The 26,767-nt window shown below is 39.9% G+C and overlaps 1 protein-coding gene across 1 annotated transcript; it reads right to left on the bottom strand.

Moving 5' to 3' along the window:
- Nucleotides 1-1,473: 1,473 nt before the first annotated feature.
- On the bottom strand, nucleotides 1,474-26,133 carry SLC5A1 (solute carrier family 5 member 1). Its single transcript, XM_048963750.1, has 15 exons — nucleotides 26,025-26,133; nucleotides 23,376-23,447; nucleotides 16,757-16,861; nucleotides 14,411-14,470; nucleotides 13,935-14,039; nucleotides 9,352-9,457; nucleotides 9,049-9,129; nucleotides 8,241-8,461; nucleotides 7,080-7,215; nucleotides 6,503-6,610; nucleotides 5,319-5,469; nucleotides 4,585-4,753; nucleotides 3,267-3,482; nucleotides 2,906-3,008; nucleotides 1,474-2,081 (listed from the first exon to the last, which is right to left on the bottom strand). Exons 1-15 carry the CDS (start codon nucleotides 26,109-26,111, stop codon nucleotides 1,861-1,863), a joined length of 1,941 nt encoding a protein of 646 aa, XP_048819707.1. The 5' UTR covers nucleotides 26,112-26,133; the 3' UTR covers nucleotides 1,474-1,860.
- Between the last annotated feature and the right edge of the window lie 634 nt (nucleotides 26,134-26,767).

Genomic DNA, 26,767 nt, shown 5'->3' with positions numbered 1-26,767 from the left:
CTTTAGAAGTCTCACCATTTTGTGGAAAAGCAAATGCTTCAAAACATACAAATACTTTAATACATAACTGACTTCAAAGTTCATTAAATATAATTCATTCCATGGTCTTTAAAATACTCTCTCACTTACTAACTGCAATAAAAAGCTTGCACTGATATTTATATAGTACTGATTTAATCTGGCTCGTGCAAACCTTTTCAGTATACTGCAGGCTTTGTAACGAGGACCAGTAGAGCACTTTGCTTGAGATGTAAATGAAGAGTTGATGCTGTCAGATGATAAAGTGAGGACTAAAGCTGGAGGAGCTGGCAGCGACGTGGTGGGGGTACAGAGGTGACACCAGTTTTATTGAGATGCACCTACCTCAGGGCAGTTCTGCTGCGGAGTGCTGTGGGAAGAGACAACACAGCATGCCATGATACTGTGCAACAGTAACAAGGAGTTGTGCAGCAGCTTGACCACAGCAGCTGCTGTCTTCTTTCTACATTTTATTCCCCAAGAGGCTGAATTACCCATACATTACGAGATTTATTGCTTTTTTACTTGAAGTGTTACACCTATCTTCTCCTGCATCTCCAGCAGATCTCACACTTAGCAAGTGGAGCCAATCAGACTGACTGAGCTGGCATCCCACAGCTGTGGCTGCTCTCCTTCATGAACTCACACTGTCATACTGAAATTTCATACAGCATGAATTGTATTTCTCAATGCAGTCTTCAGAAGAAATATTTACAGTCTTTCAGAGAAGTGGCACAAAACCCTCAAACGTTCTGAAAAGAAAAATGCAAAACCAGCACTCATGCTTTGGACTTTCAACAATGTTCATGGATTGTTTTGTAGTACAGCTCATAGAAAGAAGCAAAACATTAACACCATCTCCAGGATAAAGAGGTCCTAACAGCTGTGGGTAGAGATTAACTTTGACATACCAAGATGGAAATCAATCAGTAATAAATAAATAAATATATATACACACATACATATATTCTGATATATAACATATATGTGCATATATATAATGTATTGTATGCATATATAATACATGTGTTTTGTATAAAAAAAGTTTCACATTCAAGTATAGATACACATTAAAATATACAAGAGGGGGACCTTTTGAACCTTAAGCAGAGAATCTATCATAAGCAGAATTCCTGATAGCATAATTGAATCCTGTTTTGACCAGTTTCAAAAGGCGGTCAGTTCAGGTGGTTCATGTTCCACTCATTACTGAGAAACACAAGATGGTGAAAAATATCATAAAAATGAAAGTGGAAAAAAGTGACAATGGAAAGTTAGATGCAGTATCAAATGCACTGATATATACAAAAGCCCTTCACTGCTGTGCTTGGAGAGAACAAAAGTGATTTTTTAGTTTGGCCCACAATATGGCCCCTCAGTTGTTTGATGGTTCTTTTTTTTAGTAATCAAATTATCATAAGCAAAGGAAAAAAAAAAAACAACCTGAACGATCAGAAGAGTTGAAAATTAAAATAGTATCATTGGCCCCAAGAGATAATTCACAAACCCTGATAAATGGCTCATGAAATGAGCCAATGGTTCGTGCAGTCTTGTTCTGCACCTAAAATATGAAATGTATCGTGAGAAGAGAGAATATAGGATGAAAATTCTGAACCTCTATTAATCCTGGACTGATTCAATTTCCAAATGGAAATTCCCTTTCTTGAACTCCTAGCATTCTTGATCTTGAGATTGTTGAAATTATGATCACAGAATCAGTGAGTAAATTACCCTGATTTTTACAAACTTAGAGCATGAAAATACTAAATGAATCTGTGTAAGTTTACAACTCATTGTTTCTTCTTGACAATACAGTACGATTTCAGAACTGCAATCAGAGGCTTATGCAAAATAGGCATGGCAAAATACAGCCACAGTCAGTAGGATGATGCCATTGATATTCACAACATTCCTCCAAAGTGGCACTTCTGATGTGTCAGTCAGTTTCTTCTTCAATGCTTCCTCTTCCTCCTTGCTCAGTTTGGGTCCTTTTTGTTGCTCTAAGCCACAGAACCAGTTGTAAGCTTTCTTTAGGCATCCTGGGTCTTCACTCTCCTCTGAAACTGGAAGGAATAGCACACTGGTCATCAAATGTAAGCATGGACTGCTGCGTACACTACAAGTTCTCCGTGGCTGAGCTCCATCCTATATTTAATATAGTAGCTCTGACTTATGGTCTTACTTGCATGGAAGCTTTTAAATACAGTACAAGGCTGTACAAGAATGAAATTAATATTGTGTTTTCACAGCTCACCTGGAAAAAAGCGTGATTTTCTAAATACTGCAAGAAGGCCTTTTAAAGCATAGAGACTTGATTGTGTAAGTGAGAAGCAGGTCACTCTGCAAAGCTCAACCTGTTCACTCATTTTTTCCCTACTTTCTATACTTTTAATCAAAAAACAAATAGATGAATTATAGAATATTTATGAAAAGGAACTTGGCAGCAGAATGAGAAGCCCAGCAAAGGAAGCAGGAGGTTTTGCTCAGATGGATGTCTGGCAATTAGCTTTCCTTTTGTCCTGCACCATGCCTTTCTCCTTCAGTCCTTGCTACTATGCTCTATTTCAAAATGAATTCTCCTTGTTTCATTGCAAGTACCAGAGTTACATGCAGTTCTGCCAATGCACACCACTGCTGACATAAGCCTAGCACTGGCACCTAGCCACCTAGAGAACAAGTATTTCTCCTGTCACTTCTGATCTGCACTAGGACTCATGTATTTAAAGGGCACCTTACTAGCCCTTTAAATCTGGGCTGAGGTTTTGTTGCTGGGGTGTATTGTTTTATGAAAACTATGCATGCTGTTGTTTGTTCAGGAATGGAATAGGGATTCTCAAACATACTGATGGCATCTCAGATACTGCAACAGAAATTATTCATCAGTTACCTGATTCCTTATCTTTTTCATCAGGATTCTCCTCCACATCATCTGCATCGAGATCAATACGTTCCTCTTTGCTGTTCCGCAAAGTCCAGCACAAGCGATAAAGCTGCCATTAAAAAAAGAAGTTTAAAACTAGATCCTGAGTGCACGGAGACCACAGCATCCCAAATGTCTGTTAAGTCAGCGCCTTGGATCGTTAGGAGTCACTGAAGCTCAGTGACAGATAAATGAAGACTATCTCCTTTGCTTTCTTACAAGGACTATAAGATGTAGACAGATGAAATGTGACAATATACCAAGTAACAGTATTTAAAACTAGTGGTAAACTTCATTTCTCCAGGAGCAGAAGTGCAGTAATACTCACATGTACATCAGGAATTGGCTTAGTCATGAAGGAGACTGCCAGGATAACGATGGCAGAAACCCCAAAAAGAATAATTGCAAAATACAGGTAGTGAATCCCACAGATGATGAACGGGCAGTTGGAAGGGGCCACACAGCTACCAGTTCCGTAGACAAACTCTGGTATCATTCTACCAAGCCCGGCCAGCAGCCCAACTATCAGGCCCCAGAAGGCACCCTGCAGAAAGGGACAGAAGTTAGGAAAAAGGGCACACTGTAACTCCTGAAGAGCTGCTGGGGGAAACATGCAGGTTTGACACATTATGTTGACTTTGGCAATTTCAGCCATTCCATGAGTTCATGAAGTCAAATAACTAACGACTGTAACAGAAAACTGGAAATCCCAATGGAAACATATTCTAGTTTTCATGGTATATAGATAGTTAATAATAAGATTATATAATAATAATAATAATAATAATAATAATAATAATAATAATAAGATAGTTGATTCAATTTCTAGCTAAAATGTTTCTGGACAAGAAATACTGGTAAATCATATAAACAATTACAATATTGGAGTTCATTTTATGTATTTTAAGCTTTGATACTTATCTGTACTACTCATCCAGCTTTGAAGAATGCTGTGTACACAAACACATGAGGATTATATTAAATTCTAACTCAGGCAAAATTCCAGCTGCAATCACAGATCAACTGCAGATTTCCACAAAGGGCACACAGATCCAACCCATCTGTGAGATGTATCTATACTGGGATAGCACATGGAACATCCCTCTGTGCATAAAGCAGGATCTTTTGGACAGACACACAGAGAACCACTGAAACGGTCTTGAGGGAAAGCAGTTACAAATGTTTCAGCCAAATTAAAAAACAGGAAGATGCCTTTTTCTCTGTAGGCTTTCTCATGAAACCATTTCTTCTTGGGGCAAACCTGAACCATTAGCAAATATTATTCCTAGCACTATAGGAAAGAAACTGAAGTCCTGAATATTGAGTCTTCAGAATGTCTGAGAGAGATCCCAGTTAATGTGGCTGGCTCATGGTCCCAAAAGCATAATCCAGACCTCATCCCTTCTGAATTACTTACTTAAATATTTCTCAATTCACTGTTCTAAAAATAAAAAACAGCAATTCCTAGAATGGATCCAAAAAGCAATGGGAAATAATGGAGGAAACAACAGTGCATTTGTTGAAAAGTTTGCTGACAATGAATAGAGCATCCAAAACAAAGGTGAAAAGTGATATGTTTGTTTAAAAAAAAAAAAAAAGATAACTAAAGCAACATGCAGCTTCATTATTTCCTGATTTGCACTTGCCTGTTCATTTACTCGCTTGCAGAAGATGGCAAGCAGGAAGACAGCAGCAATGGGAGGTCCCAGGTAGCTGGTAACTGACTGAATGTAATCAAAGAGCTGCCCGCTTTGAGCTGACTGCACCACAGGAACCCAGGCGATGCTGATGCCAATTAAAACCACCATAAATGCCCTGCAAACATAGCCAGATATTCTATTAGCCACCTGCTAGGAAGCATCTATCAGAAACAGCAATTAATCAATAATTTAAATGTCTATTTTGTATTTCAACCAGCGAAATCAATGAAATGGCCAATTACCATTGAACAAACAGAAGTAATTCAAGTTGTGCATCATGTCTGTCAAACACCAGTCATCATACAGCTAAACATGCAATTAAAACACAGAAAATTACTTTTTTCCTTTGTTTCGACTAGAGATGAACCAAAAGCAAATGAGGTAGAACTAGTTGATTGATGCTGAGCATGGTGTAGCATAAAGCCTACAAAGGTATCTGTAAATAGTTCCCTTTGAACAGCAGTAGGAAGTAAGTGTTGAGCATTAGTTTAGCCACTGTCTATTCCATTGGACGTAAGGTCTGGAAATTATTATCATAAAACATCCAGAAGGGAAAGCACACATGGGACAGCCTGCCTGGCCACAGGAGGCCACTGCTGCACTGCCTGAACACTGCAAATACAGATTTTCACTCAGGCACTCTTTGGAGGCTTCTCAGGCGTGCTGCATTTCTGCCTTACCTTCCAGCCAACATAAGCTCTTTCTCTGACGGTTGTTTTCTAATTTTGGTGTAAATGTCCATAGTGAACAGCGTACTGGCACTGTTAAAAATGGAAGTCAAGGAGCTCATAAGGGATGCCAGCATGACTGATAACATCAGACCTCGTAGACCTGGAAAACAAAGACACCCCATACATTAGGTGGGATGGGCATTCAGTGAAGCGTGTTGATACACAGCACCATCCATAGAGACTGTCTGATCCCGTCAAGTCAGCCAGCTACGTGTATGTCTGGCACGTTTATGTACTGATGTCTGCCTGCCACTCTCTTGCAATGCAAGCAGAGTGATGCTGCTGAGCTTTGGAAAAGCTATTTACAGCAGTGAGGGGACAATGCTTGAGCTTTTAGAGTGTAGGTACTTCCTTTGTGAACGCTTTCAGATTAGATGCTGAAACAAAAACTAATAAGCAGACTTCACCCACAATTATAAAACCATTTCTCTTGAATTCAGTGCAGTGCTCAGTTGCCTGTGATATATTTGTAAATCAGATAACAAGTTTCTTTTACTGATTAAACATCAGGGAAAAACCACTTTTCCAAGCAGCATGATCTAATCAACATAGTATGGGGAAGTATGATAGTACTTTAATAAGACTATCTTCAACATCTATGAAACAATGGGGAATTATAAAGAGATCAAGGAAGTACCATGGTTTGCATAATACCATAATCTGTTTTTTTCCAGCCTTCTGAATCAGCTCTGGTTTTCTGCAGTTTTTGTTTCTTTTCCCTATACTTAGTCTTCTACAGATTGGTGCCTCATTTTCTCACTGAACAGGCATTATAGAACAATGTTTTCTCCCACCTCAGTGGGGCTGGCATAAGGACTGCAGGTGTATGCCTGCAACTCAGAATTCCCGAGTCCTTTACAAAACAGGCAAAGTAGGTTACTTTTGACCTTTGCAGGGAATGGGAACAATTAGAATGTCATTGCTCAGTATCTGCTGAGAGCTGACATGTTGGCATGCAACTGTTCTGCACCCACAGCCACAATCAATTAGGATTTCTCACCCCTTAGACTAACAGTAACTATTTTAGCAACACTTTTTTTAAGCTAAATCTGAGACTTGGGCTCTCCCTCACTCATTTTTACAGTCTGGCAGCCTCGCCTTTCCTAAAACAACAAACAAAAATAGTGTCTTACCATTTGGCATAAGTTCTACTACCATTTTTGGATAAGCAATATTTGTACAGCCCACTGAGGTGCCACAGGCCTGCTGGCAGACTTCAGGCACAGCACAAGCCACCACATCTGAGAAGAGGATAATGAGACACGGTTAGACAAGGTCATATTAACAAACATGCACTGAACCACTGCACTGACACATTCTATATCATCCTTGGTCTGCTAGCAGGATGGAAGGTGATTCTAAGCCTCCATTTTCCTTTTCCTCTCTAAAAAAAAATACTAAAAAATTGCTGCAGATCAAAAACCACCAGAATTAATTTGTCAGATCAGAACTCAGTAACACTAGAAAAGCAAGTCAAATAAAAAACAGAGGAACACAATTTTCACTCAACCTAAACACCTCTTCTCTGCCTGTGGGTTTGTGGATTCGCTCAGTGCAGTCCGTATTTGTGCACATATGTGCCTGAACAACCGTATGACAAGACAACAATCTGTCAGGTATTTAGGACAGAGAAAAGGAAATTGAGAGAGATTGCCAGTGAAAGATGGGCAGCAGGAGGACATCTGCATCCCTGTAAATATATGTGTATACCTGCATACAAAATTCGGCTGATCATTCCAGGCATCACTATGATAAACATGGGCAAGAGCTTCAGGTACCCACACATCACACATCCAGCCTTCACGTGGGACATGTTCTTGCCAGAGAGACATCTTTGGACAATAACCTGTCAATGAGACACGACAGGCACGCACGACTCAATCAGTACCATGAACACACCAAGCCACATTCCAGAAACAAAGTGCTCCTTAACCTGTGTGATGGTGAAAGAGCCCATTTATGATTTCCATCACCAGGAAAACATAAACACTACTTGAAAATACATTTAAAATAAGTAAAGGAAAAAAACGTTTATTCAGCACGTGTTCAAGAGCCAATACTCTTTTGTTCTCAAAAGTTATTTATAAAGCAAGTCAAGAGACAAAAAAGAAGAAAACAGATATTTACATTGCTTTTTTAACTCGCTTTATAAATTGTGAAAAATTGTCCTTCTCACAATTCAGAAAGCAGAGAGATCACTCTCTTCAGATGGAGCATGTATGTATGTCACAGTTGCAGGAGCACACTTTTCTACTTTCATGCCAGTGTGATCTCTCTGGGAAGCTGGATGATAGCTCTTAGGGGAAGGAAGAAGGAAATGGTGAGAGTCTCCAGACTGAAAGACCAAATGTATAAAGGAAATCCACCCAAAACTGTGCATGCAAAGGTGGAAGCCACACAAACAGGAAACAAACCAGGATCGCTGAATGGGGAACCATCCCAGTCCAACTAAGACCATTTGATATGATTCTTGATCATATGATTCTCATATGATTGATATGTTTCTTAAGTAAATGTTCACATTACAAACTTTCTCCTTGTTCTTACGCAGAATTATAAATTACAAAACATGAGAAAGGAATTAAACACTGTATCTTCTGAGCAGTTTATAAGAAGAACCGAAAGAACACCATTTCCATTTTCTTGCACACATATGGTCCAACAGCCCCAAAATGGAGCCATTTATTAAAGGAGTTTAGAAACCAGAAGCTGGAAATACTCTGACAAGACCTAAAATAACTGCCATTCCTGTGACATAGCTTTGAATACCAAACTGTGGGGAAAGAAGAAGCAAACATTACTCTTAGATCATACAAGAAGTCTGCAGAGTTTTGTGTTCTGCATTTCCAAGGCGCATGGCTTCCACATTACCTGATCTGTGCACCAGTACCACAGAGTAAGGATGCTCAAACCAATCGTGAGCCCTGGCCACGGCAGATCTCCAGTGACAGCATCTCGGAAGATGTGAAAAGCATCCGCTCGAGGAGTATAGCATTCTGAATCAATTGTGCTATTTCCATAGGTGATATTGGATGGAATTGCATTCATATACTTCTCCATGAATGCATCGTACCCTCCAACCTCTTTAAATGCTGAAAAATAGAAAGCAAAAGAAGTGAAAAAGGATGTAACACTGACATCTCAAGTACAGCCAGACAATGTGAAGGAAAAACACCGTAACAGTGATGAACAAAACCCTAGAGAGTATATATATATATATATATATATATATATATATAATATATATATATATTGTTTGCTTCTTTTGCATATATATATATATATGCAAAAAAAAAAAAAAAAAAAACCAAAAAAAAAACCATGCAATGTGGCCAACAGTTCTTCATTTTGAATCAGAAATTTCAAGCATTAGCATCTGAAAATCTATGAAATTATAGTTTTCTGGAAAAAAGTTACTCTCTGAATTTCTGAAGAGCATAATCAGCAACTCCACCTCTACTTCATTACCCATCACTAGTCCTGTTCTCTCATAGGATGTTACACAGTACCTTATGGATTCACCTGTTCTTTGGAATGGAGTTGTCTCAATGACCAGATTGCTAGGCAACACGCCTACATCACTCCCTGATAAACAGGCATAAGAACTGGAATTTCCTAGTTAAGACAACAGGGCCTCGCACTGCAGGATCAATTGCTGTCAGCACTGTGATTTACTTACCAAATCCCATGAGAATGAAAGATCCCACAACCATGATAAACGTCTGCAAGGTATCTGTGTAAATCACAGCTGCGAGGCCACCTAATGACAGAACAAACAGGTCAGCCCCTCTGCAAATGCCTCAATGAAAATCTTTCTTCTTTTTATTCTTCTTTTATTCATTTTTTCTGCCTCTCTCTTTCAACAAAGATCACTGTAAAACACACCCCTGTCGAGTTTTTATTTTTCTCATCCACTTCCCCTGTTTTCCTTTTCCTGGCTTCTCTAATTTAATTACTTTATCAGGCTGCTCTGCAAACTCACCTGTGATGGTGTAAAGAGCAGTAATAACAAGCAGGATAATAATAGCCACATACAGATTCAGACCCATGGCCAACTGTATAAACACGGCTCCAGAGAATATGTCTGCCTGTAAGGAATGGAAATGATACATATTAGGCAAGGGGTAAGTTCTATGTGATGGCACATCATACGTTCATGACTGGAGTGCTGGAGTACACAATCCCTTACAGTACTGCACCAAACAAACAAACAACAAAAAAAACCCCCAGCAAAATGAAAATAGAAGTTGTTCCTCTCAGAACTGTGGTTCTTTCAGTATAAGAACAGCGCAGCATTTCTCAAACAACTCCCAAATATTTAGCAACAGCTCATTTTAGCTAGAGGCAGTCACCTCCTCACTACTGTGTGCATCCATTCTGAGGGACTTCAGTAAAGTTGAAAACTCACTGCGATGCCCAGGGCTGGGACCTGTGATGTCTCCAAGGTATGGCAGGGCTCCTCCTTTAATGCTAGTAACTCTCTCCCTTTTTCTTCACTGCTTACATACATGTGCTACAGCTAGTCTCACCAGTTCAGGACATGTGGGAATTAAAAGCAAAGAATTTATCATGAATCTAAGGTTCCTGTCAGAATAATTGACAAGTTGCTGGATAACAGAAGAGACCTTTGGCTCATATGTAAAAAATATTACTATCTATATCTAAATATACTATCTTACTATCTATCTATATCTAAATATACTATCTATCTATATCTATTCAGAATAACAATCTATTTCTTACTGAGATTTTAAACACATTAAATAATCTCCTTAATTAAAAATATTCTGCATCAAAGTTATTCACCTAAGTTTACAGTAAGACTGATCTACCCCAATGCATTTCTAACGAGTTGCCATTAGTCCTCCTTTCCTTAGAGGTCTGTATCTCCTGGGTCCAGATGAAGGATTCACACCCAATCCCACCTGCACGCCTGCTTTCTGTATCCCACCCTTCCCATACAAAGTCACAATAAAGGGAGTCAGCCTCCCTTCACAGCACAAGTCCTCCAGTGCTCAAACACGCTCAGGAGCTACAAAGCACTGCAGGTCGCTGAAGCCAGGACTGCTTTGCTCTGGAGAATGAGGCAGTGCTGAGCAGCACAGCAGATCCTCACGCAGTGCCCCGATGTGCAGAAGACAAGCAGGAAGCAGGGTGTGAGCCACAGCAAGGGTTCCACTCCCCAAACCCTGCCCTGAAGCAGCTTGAGATGATGACGTTTCTTACAGGTTTTAGGCTGAAATTAGGAATGAGGACTTTTCAGATTGTATCTCCCAATGGCTGCAAGGTTGTGTCCTTTGTCCCTTATCTCTATGGAAATATTTTTTCCCACCTTGTCACACCACTGATCTGCTTACGTCCAAGTAAGTCTTTTATTGTTCTTGGCTTTACTTCAGCTTACATAGCATTAAATATTAATGGTCCTAAAAGACCCTAGCAAAGAAGCATACAGTTAATTATTTTGTGTCCTAAGCAATTTATCAGCAACTTTGAATTGCTGTTACCTTCCAGCTTCACTGCTCCTCCCTCCCATCAGATTATTTCCTTCCAGTATTTCCTTATTTCTCCACAAATAGCCTTTTAATGATACTATTTAATCCTTATCTCATCTGACAAATCTTCCCATTACAAGCTCTTTCTCCAAAGCCATGCACAGATCCTGCAGGAACAATTGGCAGAATGCAAGATAGCTAACTTGGAGCCTTTATTTATCACTAGAGGATCCAGCTCCAACATAATGAACTCCAGTGCTCTATAATTTATTCTACACTGTGAAGTTCTAAGATGAGTTTATCTTTCTTCCTCCCCTTATGTTGGTAAACCTGTGCCCTGATTTCTCATAAATCTATTTATGATTTCTTCAGAATTTATTTTGCTTTGGTCTTATCATAATTGAGTTAATTACTCTTGATTTTATTTTCTCTAGACCTTATTCTTTGGCACAATGACCAATATCAGCAACGCAGTTATAAAGCAAGGCCTTGACAGCTGCCAGGGGCTTTGGACTCACAGTACTGCATGCTTAGGAAGCACACACATGTGAGATGCTTGTGCAGCCAGCTGAAAATCAATTGGGCTGAATGATCACATGTGATCCCAAAGATCCTTGCAGCATAGCCTTGCCTGACAAGCAGTTGATAGCCACAAAACAAGGGAACAATAAAAATAGAAAGAAAATGTCCAAGAAAAGACAGAAACAGTAATAATCTTGTACAGATACATGCAAAGAGAATCTAATCATCACGCAGCATTGGGCAGCATGCCAGAGAGAGCAAGCCAGGAGTTACATGGCCTGATGTATTTTATTATTCATTGGAACGTACCCCGATTATAATATTACTAAGAACATTCAATAGTATGATATCAAATGAAGGAATCAACACGTGAAATAACTACCCTGAAAATGTGCTGCTCTTATTCTAGAAGGATAAGTGGCAGTTAAACTGTTAGGTGTGACTGCCTGTCAAGGGCAGGGCGGAAAGATCCTTCTACACCAAATCTCACTAAGCCCAGGTGACAACAAAGGAGTGCTTGGAAAAGCAGCAGTCGAGGAAGTAAAATGCAAATCTGCAGGTTGGATAGGGCACAGATTGACAACACATGGGTATGTCTGGAGATGAAATGTGCCTCTGTGAAGAGAGACCTGTGCTAGCTCTGCACAGCGCATACGTCTCTACACAGCACAAATAAACTAGCTATGGGCCAGGATGGAACAGCCCTTCCCTTTGTGCCCCTGGAGATGTTCATTTGAAGACAATTTGGGCCTGGTTTTGCATAGCATGGGACAGAAAAACCTACCATTACCTCTCTGGCAGTACCTGAAACCTCCAAAAACTGCTTTTTGCAAATAAAATACAGCAAATTCCGCTCTACTGAATGTAGTCACACAATGCAACAGTGCAGAAAACGTTTGATGCTACAGAAATCAGAGCCATATTTGTACACGGAATTGACAGTGTCAGAATAGTTACAGAATTCTACACCAAATTTTCCTCTGCTCAATTCTATGGCAATTCTCCACATACATCTGGAATAACTAGAAGTTGGGGAGGTAGAGTGGGGTGCTGGTAATCTGCTGCTATAGGCATCTCTTCACTATTGCTTTGCTCCACAAGTGCACAAGAAGGTGCTTCAGCCGCGTGATCACATGGGAAGTTTAAATGGAGAATGCATCTTGCCTGGAATTAAGACACCTCTAGTGAAACAGGATGAAATCCCATGACTAAACTCTTAGGCATTATAAGGCTGGGAATAAAAGACTGAATTCAGAACCTGCTTAATGGGCTTCTTGCAGATGTGTTGCAGAATGGGACTGAGTCATCTGATTGGAAATGTTTCTCAGCTGCTGGGACTGCCAGAGCTCTGTGTCATGTGCAACATACCTGGGATTTCTGATTGTGGTAGTGAAGCGCAACAACAGTAAATTTAACTGATCCTTCTGAACTATACAGAAATCCAGCGTTGGGGCCAGTCACATAGCACCAACCTGTTTAATTTATAACCTCTGCAAGGATCAGTTATCGTGAAGATGTGAGAATGAGAGCAAAAGGCCAATCTTTTAGCTTAAATTGCACTATTATCACTTAGCTCCCATGCAGAGGGCAAAGAGTAATCTGCCATGGCAACTTCTGAAAAACAACAGATTGAGGTATACCTGAACTGTGGACTTCTTCAAAGGCTTAGTAGTTTCAAGACATATGGAAAACACCAGCTCCCTTCACTATTTCACAGCAGCACAACCACATGCTTAATAAACATTAACTTTATAGCAATTTAAACTTTATAGCAACCATTTACCCATTAAAAGAATCTCTCTTCCTTTCACCTCAGCTGTCACCATTTCCTTTGCATTTTCCCACTCTCTTGTTTTCTAGCTTCTATCATTCTCATTTTTTCACTGTTCTTTTGCTCTTTTCCCTCAGCTGTTTGTATTGCTGATGGCATGTTCACCAGAGTGAAGGATGAATATGAAGCCTAGGGATGAAAAATCCTGTTCCTTGAAAACCCAACAGCACTCTTCTCCAAAAAGTATTGCTTATTCTCCTAGCAGAACGGAGGGTTGGCATGGGATGCTGTGTGCCCAAACCGATGGCAAAAAGATTCTAAAACTAAATGGTGAAACAAGCAGCAGCTATTATTTCTCAGATGATTCACGTAGATCAAAATGTACAAACTCATATTTGTGGAAATTTCCTCCCATGCTTCATCAATCCCTAAACAGAGTGCAATACAATATAAGGTTCCTTCCATTCTTGCCTGTTATAACAGTAAACCTTAGAAACATTAAAATAGAAAAAAAAAGAGAGAGAAAGCCCAACAAACACCAAGAAGATCTTCCCAGAGATGTTCAAGGAAGCCAACAAAACTCAGACTGCAAAACAGATCTGCACACATAATCTCACTACATAGAAGAAAATACACGTAACTATTGTATCACACTTTTTACTCCTTAGTTCAACTGGACTTCAGAAGCAACAGTCAGTTGCGTGCATAATAATGTAAATGGCAGTTTCTATTATTTAGATCAACTTTGGATGGAAAAATTGTTGCAGAAGTTGTACGTACTGAGATCTTTGTGAAAATATACAGGACCAGTGAAAGGATTGACAGGTAGACCTGAATCCGCTTCCCACCAAAACGCTTCCTCAGATACTCTGGCATCGTCACCACCTGCAGGGTGGGAAGAGAAGGTCTCAGACAACAGGGCAGGGATACAAAGCAAGTTAGAGGAAGCTTTTTGCTACTCAGATACTGTAGGAGTGGAAGGCAAAGGGAGGGAGCTACAAATGCAGTTGCATGGAACAGCAGCTCCAGGAATCAAAGGAGAACAAGAGCAGAGTACCAAACACATCTCAGGTCTCAGAATTTGAGAATCATCATTACTCATATACATATAGATAATATAGACAGGTTCTACTGTGATCAGATCTCCTTTGCCATTTATAATGGCTTTGCAATACTCCAGACCTGATCCACAAACAAAAAGAGAGAGGATGATTAAAACAAACAGCACAGGAAAATATAACACTGTTTTTACTTACCCCAGCTTTGATGTAGATGGGTACAAACAGCCATCCTAGAACAACCACAAATATCAGAGCCTGCAGTCAAGACAAGATCAGCTGAATTAGCCTCCTCTCTCTATACAGCACAAAGACCATTTATCAGACCAAACTGCAGATAGAGACCACTGAGACCACTCAAACCTGGGCACTTTGGGGCTGCGATGGGTGTTGCTCGATCCTTTGTCTTACACTTGAAAATCTGGGAATGAAATCCTGGCCAAGAGATTTGTCATGCACCATGGAAACTGAATTGCATGCTCAGTTTCCGAAAGAAGCACCTATGAGAACACATTTTGGAGAAAAACTGCTGATTTCTGCTCGTATGTTTGCCTTTCAGTATCAAAATGCCACCCTACCAGCAATGCTAGCTTACTCCAGCTGTCCTCAAAGCATGCTGTTAAAATGCAATCAGCCCATAAGTCCACAATTTCTGGGAAATATTAAAGAAGGATTAATTAAGTCTAATGACTGAGACCCATTTGCTAGTTGCTCCATCCCAGGTACAGTCAGACTACCTTTCAGAATCAGCTGTGCTGCAATGGTATCTCGTGACACCAGCAATCGTAGGTATGGGGTAAAGAAGCACTTCTGATATCTCTTTAGCTTCTTTCTGCACTGAGCTTCTGTGAGATGTCTGTGCTTTACAAGGCACGGTGTATTACAGCGATCCCACACTCTGTACAATATGTACCATAAGCATCTAGTACAGGATTTGGTATTTCCACATTATCATTGCTCAGTGTATTTTGAATGGCCATGTGCATTTTGTGAACTATAGATCTTACTGTATTATGGTGTCAGTTTTCTAACTGAAATGGCTAGTAAATTCTCCCTAACTAAAGTAGTACATAACTAGATAGACAAATGAAGAACAAAATTCTGCTCAAAATTCTACATTTTTTCTGCCTACTCATGAGGTTGTTTTCGTTTTCAGTAACATTATCTTTTGAGTTTTGCCTTTAGATCAAAGATGAGAAATGGACAAGAAAGAGTGGTTCAGCATCTGCTATCAGATTAATGTAATTTAGAAGTAATTTCATGGAATAATACTGATACAAGCAGTATAATAATCAATATTTCTTTCAAGAGGAGAATTGAATTATACAGTCAAGAGTCTCTCTGTCATAACTATTTAAGGAACTATGTAGTGTAACTCTCCAAACACATGCATGCATCAATGCTTCTTGCTAAACAACAACTGTTGCACTCTGTATATTTACATCAGCCCATGGAGAACCTCCCAGGAGACGAAGAGTTAGCTATGAGTATGTTTGAAGGAGAGTACCTGTCCCAGAGCTTTGAATGCTGTGAAATTTCAAGTAATGTTTGTTCTGTTTTCTTTTGCTTAGTTTTTGTGCAAAGGGAAGAAGAATAAGGTTGCCTACAGCGCCATTGTAAACAAATAGAGAAAGATGACAGATAAACCGTCTCACAATTCTTGTTAGCCTTTAGTGTTCTCCTTTAATATTTATATAACCACCTGAATTTTTGCAGCAACCACTTACTTGTTAAGGAGAAAAAATACAGTTCCTCACTGAAGTATGTTTCTTTCACTGCACAGAATTAAATGCAATGAAACCTATGTAACGCTCATTAAGTCTTTTGTGTTTTGGTATAATCCCTTCCATGCACATGAATCAAGCATCGTAAGATCACTGTTATCCACACCCACAATATCTGAGAATGAGGAAATGCATTTAATCAGCTCATGTGAATCTTCATGCTGTCACAGTTAATACTGCTGCTGGTACCCCAAGCGGTTCATTTTAAGTCAGCCTGGATATTTCTGTTCCACTTATGGTTGCCATGTAGAACATATACAGCCAGAAGAAGGAGAAACTAAAAGGGAAAAGATTTTTAGAATGCAGGTGACTGTGAAGGATATCCCAAATTTCCTATGGCCTGTGAAGAAAATAAAGCCTTTTCAACAATTTCTAAATAGCAAACTGCAGTAAAAAATAAAATATTGTGGGTTATAAAACCAACTACCTCTTCCAGACATCCTACAGTCTGAGAGTGCTCCCTATCAATAATTAAATGTAATCACATGATAGAATAAGAAGAGAATCCACTGATTTCTTTGGGTCAAACATTTTCTAAAAACCTTCATTGAACATAAAAGGGCCATCATCTCCCAGTCACTTGTGCAAGAACCAAGGAAGATAACTAGGAGACAACACTAGCATTTGTAGACCTGTAAAGAAACAAAGTATTGCCAAGTAAATTTTGACAGCATAAAATTATTCAATGATGGCATCTTGATTAACCTGTGCAGATAATTCTGACGTCACAGATACGCTCACCCAAATGCATGTCACTTACATTCCATTCATACCCTCCAATGGCAATTCCTCCAGCTGCTGCTGTTCCTGCTATGCCCACAAAATGTCCGCTGCCAATGTTACTGGCGAAGAGTGAAGCACCGATCTGGAAACAGAAAGAACAGGACTTGATTCTTAAGGTCAGTTCATGACAACTTGAAAAAACCATGTTCACCTGACATTTTGAACTCAGGCCTGTCCATCATCAGGTGGTGACAATGAGAACGAATGACAACCAACTTCCTTGACTACTTTGAAGACTCTCGTTGTTTTTCTCCATCCCCCATCAAACCTGAAACGTTAGCCCTCATGTCTAGAACATGAAGCATGAATACAAAACTGCATAACTCTTCTTCCAACTGACACATAGGTTATGACCCAAAACAGGCTTTCAAATATTTGCAAAACTTGACCAACTGAATTTGGGTGATACACAAACAATGAGACGGGAACACAGATCTGCCTTGCTCAAGGAGGAAACAATAAGTGCGCTTGTGTCAAACCTGCACTCCTGTTTCATAATGAAGTTCTGCAGACTGTGGGACTAATTGTGCAATCAGTCAGAGTCGTACAGATTTCACAGTTGTTTGACTTTTAGTCAAAAGATATTAAATTAACTTGATTCAATTCTTCAAGCTACATGGCTGAGAGCGCTTGTGGAAGATGCTAAATAAAGCAAATAAAGGAGCTGGATTGAAGGAATGCTGCAAAGACCTCCAGACATTGCAATGATCCAACAGACAGAATAGGGGGAGAAACACAAGAAATGCTGATCAGAGAAAGAGCAAGACCAGGAAAGGTTGAGGCTGGATTGCTGACAAGGCAGGAGCCACTCAGAAAGGAAAGGTCTGAGGTAGTCCTCTAAACTGAAAGACCTAAAAGCCTTGAAAACATTCTTTTACAACCACGAATACAGGATCTGCACCTGCACATTCTTCATATGTAGATCCCAAGTACACTTGCAATATGTTTGGTGTTACAAGACATAGAAATATTCCTTGCCTGCAATTCACTGATTGATTTGTAGGGTCCTAAAATATATATGAACGTATTTACAAATCTCCAGGTCTGCAATCACTGCAGTGAGTCCTTTGTGTAGCAGTAAAAATTAAAGCAACCTTCCTGAGGGCACAAGAATGACTGCCTCAGATTCAGGAGGATAAAAGGGATTTCATCATAGAAATGCACTGTGAAGATCAGGTTTACTCTCTAGAGCCACGCCACAGCCAGAACAGCACTCACTCTCCTCCTTCATTTGCTACATGCAACAAATCACTCACCTTTATACTGCTTCTTTCCCAAGCTTTTTTTCTTCCTTTCTGCTGTTGGATCCCCTGTTATCTTCTAGTCCTTATGCAGGACTAGAGGAATTTCTGTCTCTAAGTTCACTTTGTTCTGCTCTTTTTTACTTTATTTTTTTTACAGCTTTCTAGAACTCAGTTGTGCCCTACAGAAATGTAATCAGTTTGTCATATTAAATATATTCCCATAGGAATGACAAGTCTTGTAACAGGCATTAGCAAATAAGTCAGAGACATTACTCGTAATAAAAAAAAACTTCTTTTAACCACTTTGTTGTTAACCACAACAGCAGTATTTGCTCAAAAATAATTGGGAAGAAACAGATACTGTACTAATATTAGACATTAGTAACTGCTGTCTGGTGTTCTCCCTGTAGATGGAGAATTAAACTTTAATTTAGGTTATCAGAAATTGCACTCACCAGAAAAGATTAACCACATTAATCCCTGATTTTACATAATGTGTTCCCTCTCCTCTTCCAGAAGTTTGAAACGTGTTGCATGCAGATCTAAGTAATACAAGCAGCTAATGAAGAACTCTCAGAAAAGAAAGCTACAGTGGGATTTGTCTCAGTGCCTAAAAACAGAGGGCACAGCTTAGCAATTACTGGGAATGTGTTCAAACTCCACACAGAGTACAACTGTGTTTTAAGAAAAATAGGAAACCAAACAAAATTACCAACACATTTAGGACGAAGCAATGCCGGTGCATGTATCACTTTCAATTTCTACATGTTGTTTTCTGAATTAGAGAACACCTGGTACAGCAGAACTACAAAATCAGTACGTAACAGTGAACACAATCACCAAGGGTGGAACGTGGCATCATAGCAGGGAAGCGTAAATTAATGAGAACTGCAGCTAAAAGCTGGTTAAAGAGAGAGGAATGTCTGCCAAATATGCCTGTGCCCAGGGAGCTGGACTAGATGGTCCTTTTGCCTTTGCTGTAGTGAGCACAGGGCACACCGAGGTGGAACAGGCTGGGTGTTTGTGTCTGGCCTCTTTCCTCTGCGGTGTGTTACTAAGAGAGCAGATCTTTATATTTGAGTTCCTCCATGTGCATGGCTGTAAGCCAGAGGATGGGCTGAAGCTGGAATCGTTAGCCATTCTCAGCAACGTGTTGGTGAATTGATTTTTACAACAGATAGAGGAGGAAAAGTGAAGAGGAAAGTAGACTGAAAGGAACAAAAGCTGTTAGGACGGAAAGAGGGCAAAAAACTGAGCTAACCTGGAATGTGGAACATTAACTCCTTTCAGATCTTTTAAGGGGTCAGGTTTTAACAAGAGCACTCTGTTCAGGAAAAGTACTATCACCCTGCAGGCAGATGATGATCATTATGTTTTTTCCGTGTTATTCATTAACTGATTCACTTGGCACTTTTCATTAACTTTAGGATGCACTGACATCCTGGCACTTGCTGTTCCAAACCTTATATACAGTGCTCTTTGCAAATCAGTGACTACTGCCATGGCAGTGTGCATACTTCTCAGTTTATGCCTTTCTTTTCTCCCTCTCAGGATCACACATATCCTCCATTCCTAATGTCTGATTTCCTGTTTGAAAGCACCAGTTCAGTATCAAACACTTTTCCTCAACCTTGATCATGCCTTCCCTATGGCAAAGAGAATACCTGCCCTTAGCCACTCCACAGAGAACAACAGAGAAGCTCCTTCACAGCAGCATGAGGTCACCTTTCTGAGTCACCTGCAGAAGATGCTTCTCAAATCCCTCTTCTCTGACAAATTTCTTATTCCCATGCTTAAGAACTACTCTCCAACAGTTTCCATACTTCTCTTTTAACTCACAGCTGTGACTGTATCCTGTAGGAAAGATGCTTCCCTACTCGAGTTTTATGAGATCACTTTCAGTCACTTTGGAAAAATCAGTTTGATGCTTACAGTAAAATACTACTGTGACTTTTCCAAGGCTCTGAGACCCAAAGAAAACACAGAATCACAGAATGGCCAAGGTTGGAAGGAACCTCAAGGATCACAAATCTCCAACCCCCTGCCGCATACAGGACCACCAACCTCCCCATTTCATACCAGCCCAGGCTGCCCAGAGCCCCTCCAGCCTGGCCTCAAACACCTCCAGGGACGGAGCATCCACAGCCTCTCTGGGCAGCTGCTCCAGCACCTCACCACTCATAGTAAAAAACTTAAAAAAGAAGTGTTGGGTTTTATTCTGTTCTCTTCATTATTCTTCAGGTTCTCAGTATTGTGTTATTGCCAAATTAAACAACACTGATAAACAGACAGACAGATATGGAGACACAATACATGTCAGGTAAGGTGTCTCTGTCTCTTAGTGAGTGTGACAGCTGTGGGAGCAGCACAGCCATAAACAGACTCATCTGAAACCTTCCACCTTTGTCCTCTGAGATGCAGACAGCACCTCCAGGCTGGCTGAAATGTTCTGACAGATTCTGCAAAAATCTTCTTCACTTTCCCTGCTCTACCAGAGCTTTGTTTTTAATATTTTATCATCATTTTTACTCTAAAAACAGTTCAGTTTCACACCATTTTTTTTTTTTTTGTATGGAAATTGACAAAATAAGTAAATTTCCTATTTTACTTCATCTGTGGAAGGAAGGTACTGATCTTACATGTACCAGGTTGTCCCTACTGGCTTCTCACAGCAATGTCAGATCTATCAAACTGGAAGAATTGTGAGAGTATGTAAAACTTAACTGGATGCAGAGATAACAGAAATTGTGCCACTGATCAGTTCTGTTGGGCTTTGAAAAGAGGGCATGCAGAACTGAGGCAAAAAAATGTATTTTTTCCCTTTAATTCTTACCCTGCTCACAAAGATCAGGGCTTTAATAACAGCAAATACACCGAGTGACATTTGTTTGAAGTACATTATGTCTTTGACTTTGAAATGCTCCCCACTTACTATCTATGCAGTAAATCTTTCCAGCCATATCTGAACATCAGATGCCCACCAAATACTACTTTGCCCTATTAGCATTTATGCCTCAGGAGCTGAGGCTTCTAAGATAACTCACAATTTCGTGCAGACAGCCGTCTGCAGAACCATGGAACCTGAAGAACAGAACTCAAAGCAGAAAAGCTTCAAAATTGAGGTTTTGTTGTTGTTGTTGATTTTCATGGTGTCTGAAGGCTTGTTAATCCTGACAGACTGGCTATGACCGAAGCTGACTGTTCTTTAGTTCTTTAGATGCTGAATTTCTTACAAGAGTAGAAAGTATTTGAACAGAAGAAGTGAAAAGTTCAGTTTGCAAGGCCCAGGGTTACAAAGCTGGTAATTTCTCTGAGCTTCTGTGACTCTCTGGAATAAAGTACAGTTGGTTATGAATGTTTGAAAAGTCATGCAGGTCTATCCTAAAGAGATTTCCTTCAAAGCATAAGAAACCAAAATCAGTTCCTTGAAGATTCTTCTCTCTTTTTCTCTAAAAAGACTTTGTAAGGGAACAGCATTTCATACTCATACAATTAACTCATGATAGACTTAAATTTCTGGCAATCAGTGAGAACATAACTACATATCTTGATTGCTAATGAACTATTGGAGTTACTGAGTTGACTCATCCACAGCATCAAGGGCAGTGATTTCAGTGAAATAACACAGAAACTGAAATCAACTAAACAGTCAAAAAGAAGTTACAGACTTAGTTTTGTAAAATACCAATCAACCTTCATGGCCACAAAATGATCCACAGAATGGAGAAAGGAAGGACTGAATGGAGGATCTTAAGACTGCACTTATGACCAGCACTGCATCCATGCCTGCTTGTGCAGTTTGGGCAGGGAGGAGAGATGGGCCGGCAGCAGATGCTGCACGTGGGGTCATCTATTTTGTCTTTCTGCTCAAGTAAGGGAGTTGAATCTGTTGGTTTTGTGTTGCTAGAGAATTCAGTGTTAGTTGGCTGCCCCTGGGTCTTCGGGGGATCATTAGAACTTCTCTGTGCCTCCATAGCCACACAAAGTTGTCACGGTGAGTCTTTTCTGCCTTACCACTTCCATTCTCATTTATGTCTGCACAGAGAGTATTAACATTCACTGTTGACAAGTAGACAGAATTGCACAGGGTTAAAACCAGTCCAGATTAAACTATCAGTCAAGCAAGTCAATTTTTCCCCCTAAAATTATAGAATTTATCTCATAGTAACATGGAAAGGAGAGAAAGGAAACTCTCTCTTTCCTCAGGCTTTCAGTGGAACTAGAATTTTCTCAGATCTACTCAACCAAATGAACACAGCTTTCACTGTCATTAGCCCTTAATCTTTTTATATCATTAAAATGGCAGCTCTGATTCCTTCTAAAGCCAGACAAGAGCTCCCTGAAGTGAAGAAGACTGAACATAATGTAGGTATTTGTGTGACCGACTTCCAGAAAATTACTAAATTTTAGAGAATAAATATTTACTCCCTTTATCCCCCAGATCCTGTAACCAAATCCATCTGGAACCCATAACCACATTCCATGTGGGTGGAATCTTGAATCAAAAAGCTTACAAAGTGCAAAGACATTTTTTGAAACAAGGCAAAATCAGGAATGTTGATGGTCTCTGTTGAAGCACATGAAAGCATGTACAATATCAGTACAATGAAGATTTTTCTGAAGTCCTGCTGAACAGATAACTGTATCATCTAGAAGAAACAGACAATTGCTTCTAACAGCACTTCTGCCAGAGGCCTGCTGGATAGCCATGAAACGTTGCTTCATGTCTGTAACTGCTTTCCTCTTTGAAGAGAAAACAGCACCAAAGACAAGCAATATAAGTCACGGATAATCATTAAATAAATTTGAAACTGTTTTAACAATAGTTTATCATAATCTTTCCAGGATTTTCTCCTTGCATTGACCAGAAATTGTTACCAAAGTTGGAGACACGAGAGCAATACCAAGGAATCAGTAGATTAATTCTTCTCCATGATAACCTCAAAATAAGTCAACTTCTTTGAGAGCAGTGAAAACACTAAATTCAAAACATTTAAAAAAAAAAACAAAGAAGTGAACCAAAAGGCAAAGCATTGGATTTATCTACTCAGATATCAAAGTATCTAAGTTCAAGTTCTTGATGTCTCATCATCAAGACAACTCAGAGCTCAGCACAGCTTCCCCAGCACTTTATCCTGTCTGTGAGGTGGCTTTTGGTGTACAGTTAGTATTGTACCACAGTGAGTACAGAGGGAGTCTGAAGATAAGTAAGGTATGTCTACCTGGCATAGCCATTGCAGTCTTAACACTATAGCAGGTATACTTTATATTTAAGGATGAAATATACAGAAGTGGATGCACATACAGAAGCATAAATATGTTTTATACACACATGGAGTACACAACACTGACCGGCCACCAAACCATGCTCCGTCCGGCCAGAAAGAATCCACCGACTGTCCCTCGGTTGGTTGAGTACATGGCCTTGAGGAAAAAAAGAGAGAAAAGAAGAGTGATTAAATTGTGTTTTAATCATCATAGGCAAGTCATATACTGACTAAAAACAAACTGCTAAAACAGGAGGGCAAAGTGGAAAAAAGAAGTGGCTAGAAAGAACTTATGGCAAAGAAAACAGCAACACTCAGCTGTAGATGACCCTGTTCATTACAGAGGAATTGGACTAGATGACCTGTAAAGGTCCCTTCCACCTCGAATGATTACATGATTCTACAAACAATGATTCTTGTGTCTAGGTCTATATTAACCATTCAAGCTTCATGGCTTCATCTCATTACAATAAAACCAGAACATTAAAGTAACACTGAATGCAACAAAACAATTGATCACCCAACTACAAATTCAGTACAAATTCAAACTCAGAAGAACACTTCATTAGGGGAGTAACCTCTTCGATTTTAGGCACTAAAAAAGACTGAGTTTTGTATGTTCACAGGGCAGAAGTTATGCAGCTTTTCTCTTCACTGTTATCCAGCTCAAGCAGATATCTACAAAAATTCATTTTCTTGCTGTGGTTTCAGCAGCGCACACACTTTCCTCTGAAGTTCAAATAAAGTAGGCTAAAATTTTCTTTTCGTGCACTCAGTTTGTTTTCAACAAAGGACAGCCTTTAGAAGGAAGCTTCCTCCTTTTATTAACGACCTTGATCAAATACTGGCTTCCCATTGTCTCCACTGATGAACTTTGAATAGGCAAATACAGGAAGAAGACTTGAAGAAAATTAGCCAAATATTTCATTCTGACACAGAAGAAAGGAAATATGAAATAAATTTCCATTTCAGTGCACACAGTAGCTGAATTAAGCATTTGTCCAATAAAGAACACATTGTTGCTGGAGACAAAGGGTTCCAGGAGTTACTCAGAATACATTATCTGACCAGCCCTTTTCTGACAAAGACCTTTGATTACAGCAATAGTTAAGACTTCCACAGCAAAGACCCAGTGTCTTCCCACAAGACAGCAAGGTGTTCAGGCACACTGAGGTCTTCAGATTTGTTGCTACGTTTTTCAATCTACTACCATGACAAAAAGATAAAGACCGGGCTGTGATCATACTGTGTTCACCTGCCATTTTTTGTGCTCTTCAGGCTGCTAGGTAGGGATGGGGTTTTCCTGCAGCACATTTCTCTGTTCTGTGAAATGGACCACTGGGATGCTCCTGCAAGCTCAGGATTACAGCAGGACAAGGCCTCCACTCAGCTGGCTAATCATCAGGTGTTCAGGTGACCAGGAGCACTTGCCCCAAGGAAAGAGCAAGCCTCAGAATAGCAGCTTGGAAATTCGGCACATTCTATGGTTTACAGCTTTGTAACACATAATAAGGCCCATTACTTCCAGGCAGTTCAGCACCAGCAGGACAGTATCTGCCTTTCCCCATTAGCTGTGAAAGCACTGTCCTTTGTTTCAGGATTAGGCACTGAGTTTTCCCCTGCAGTGCTCAGCATATTCTGTGTTGCTGCCTGGGGGCAGGAGGTACAGTTCTGCTTAGATCACAAGCAAAAAGTCAAAGCCATCTCTTTCCACCTCTAAACTGTCCCTTCCTCACAGTTACAAAGGCACTGCTCTCTATAGCCAAGGTCCCTCTGGCAAAAAGAAAAGCCACAATAATGCTGCATTCAAATGGCAGCTACAGTCTTGGCCCACATCACTTTTCTGCTGAGAGCAGCCTGCAGCACTCAGCCTATCCCACAGTCCAGCAGCAAATTTAAACCACAGACATTAGCCCATATTGCCCTCCTTGCACACTGACACCTTCACTGCTTCCCTACAACTCTCACTTCTTGCTGTTTCCTACACATCACCTCACACAGCCAATTCTCACAGCTTCTAGCCTGCTTTCTACCAGCAACCGGACTTGGCTTGGGCTTTGCAGACCTGACCTCTCACGGTTCTCACGGTTGGATTCTTCCCCACACAAACCCCATTACTCCACCTTCTCCACTAACTATTCAATCCATATAAACAGTTCTCTCCCCAGTTCATCTTCCCTTCTTCAGTAAATACCCATATTTTCCTCACCATACACTTATTAACAATCTCAATTAAGCACCATGGTCTTTAATAATTATACATTTTCATTTACTGAGCCATTTTCCTAGGACCTACAAAACGACCTGCTCAGCAAGCACCAAAAAAAAAAAAAAAAAAAAAAAAGGAAAGAAAAGGAAAGAAAAGGAAAGAAAAGAAAAGAAAAGAAAAGAAAAGAAAAGAAAAGAAAAGAAAAGAAAAGAAAAGAAAAGAAAAGAAAAGAAAAGAAAAGAAAAGAAAAGAAAAGAAAAGAAAAGAAAAGAAAAGAAAAGAAAAGAAAAGAAAAGAAAAGAAAAGAAAAGAAAAGAAAAGAAAAGAAAAGAAAAGAAAAGAAAAGAAAAGAAAAGAAAAGAAAAGAAAAGAAAAGAAAAGAAAAGAAGGAAAGAAAGAAAGAAAAAAGGAAAGAAAGAAAAAAAGGAAAGAAAGAAAAAAAGGAAAGAAAGAAAAAAGAAAAAAGGAAAGAAAGAAAAAAGGAAAGAAAAGAGAAAAAAATTAGAAAATTAAAGCCCAACATACCCATATTCCCACTGCCAGGACTATCACAAAATAGATGACAATAACAGAGATGTCTGCAGCATTGTTGATCCTTATGGTGGATTCCATCCTGGATGATTCTCTGGCTTTCTTCTTCTTTCCCTCCTTATATGCCTCTTGCAGTGTTCAGGTTAATGATAAACTGCTGTCATCAAGATTCACTTGTCTTGGGACACAAGCTGAAGCTGCTGCTTTTCCTCTGACAACACTTCCTTCCTAAATATTGCTCCCCTGCTACAGGTGCTGCAGATCTCTCCCCTTGCCAAAGGTGCTCGGGGTTTTAACATTGGTGAGCAGATGTCTAAGAAGGAATGAGCACTGAAAGGAGTGGCTTGGCTGCAATAAACCTGCATATTTACCTCACCGTGAATACTTTTTTTTTTTTTTTTAAGTGGTTGTACCTGTAAATCTAGTCATGGAAGATGCAGCTCTTTTAGATGATGATGGCAAACAATCACCTGTGAGGAGGAGTGACCTGACACTTGGGGAAAACCCGGGGTCCAGCAGCTGGGACACTGCGTCACCTCTCAGCTCAGCGCGTTACACAGTGCAGAAGCAGTCCCAAACTTCTGGGAAGGAAACGATTTGAAGCTGCTTTTCTCTCTCACAGGTAAAGATGGATACAGGTGAAGATGCGTGTGAAACACAGGATTTAGATCCTGGAGCTTCATGTGTTGAATTTCAGAGTGTTCAGATTGGGGTTTTGTGCTCTCTCAATTGTGGCT

Source organism: Lagopus muta, chromosome 17 (genome assembly GCF_023343835.1).
Source record: "Lagopus muta isolate bLagMut1 chromosome 17, bLagMut1 primary, whole genome shotgun sequence".
In the NCBI taxonomy this organism is placed as follows: Eukaryota; Metazoa; Chordata; class Aves; order Galliformes; family Phasianidae; genus Lagopus; species Lagopus muta.
Note: the sequence above shows the minus strand (reverse complement) of the source record. Positions and strands in the feature narration are given on the sequence as shown.

What these genes read in the sequence shown, in the direction of transcription:
- SLC5A1 (XM_048963750.1), bottom strand. Translation starts at nt 26,111, where the DNA reads ATGGAATCCACCATAAGGATCAACAATGCTGCAGACATCTCTGTTATT. An exon ending in TCCTGGCAGTGGGAATATGG is followed by an intron (nt 23,448 to 26,024) that starts GTATGTTGGGCT and finishes TTTTTCCTCAAG; the next exon opens with GCCATGTACTCAACCAACCG. An exon ending in ATATTTTCACAAAGATCTCA is followed by an intron (nt 9,458 to 13,934) that starts GTACGTACAACT and finishes CATTCCTTACAG; the next exon opens with GCAGACATATTCTCTGGAGC.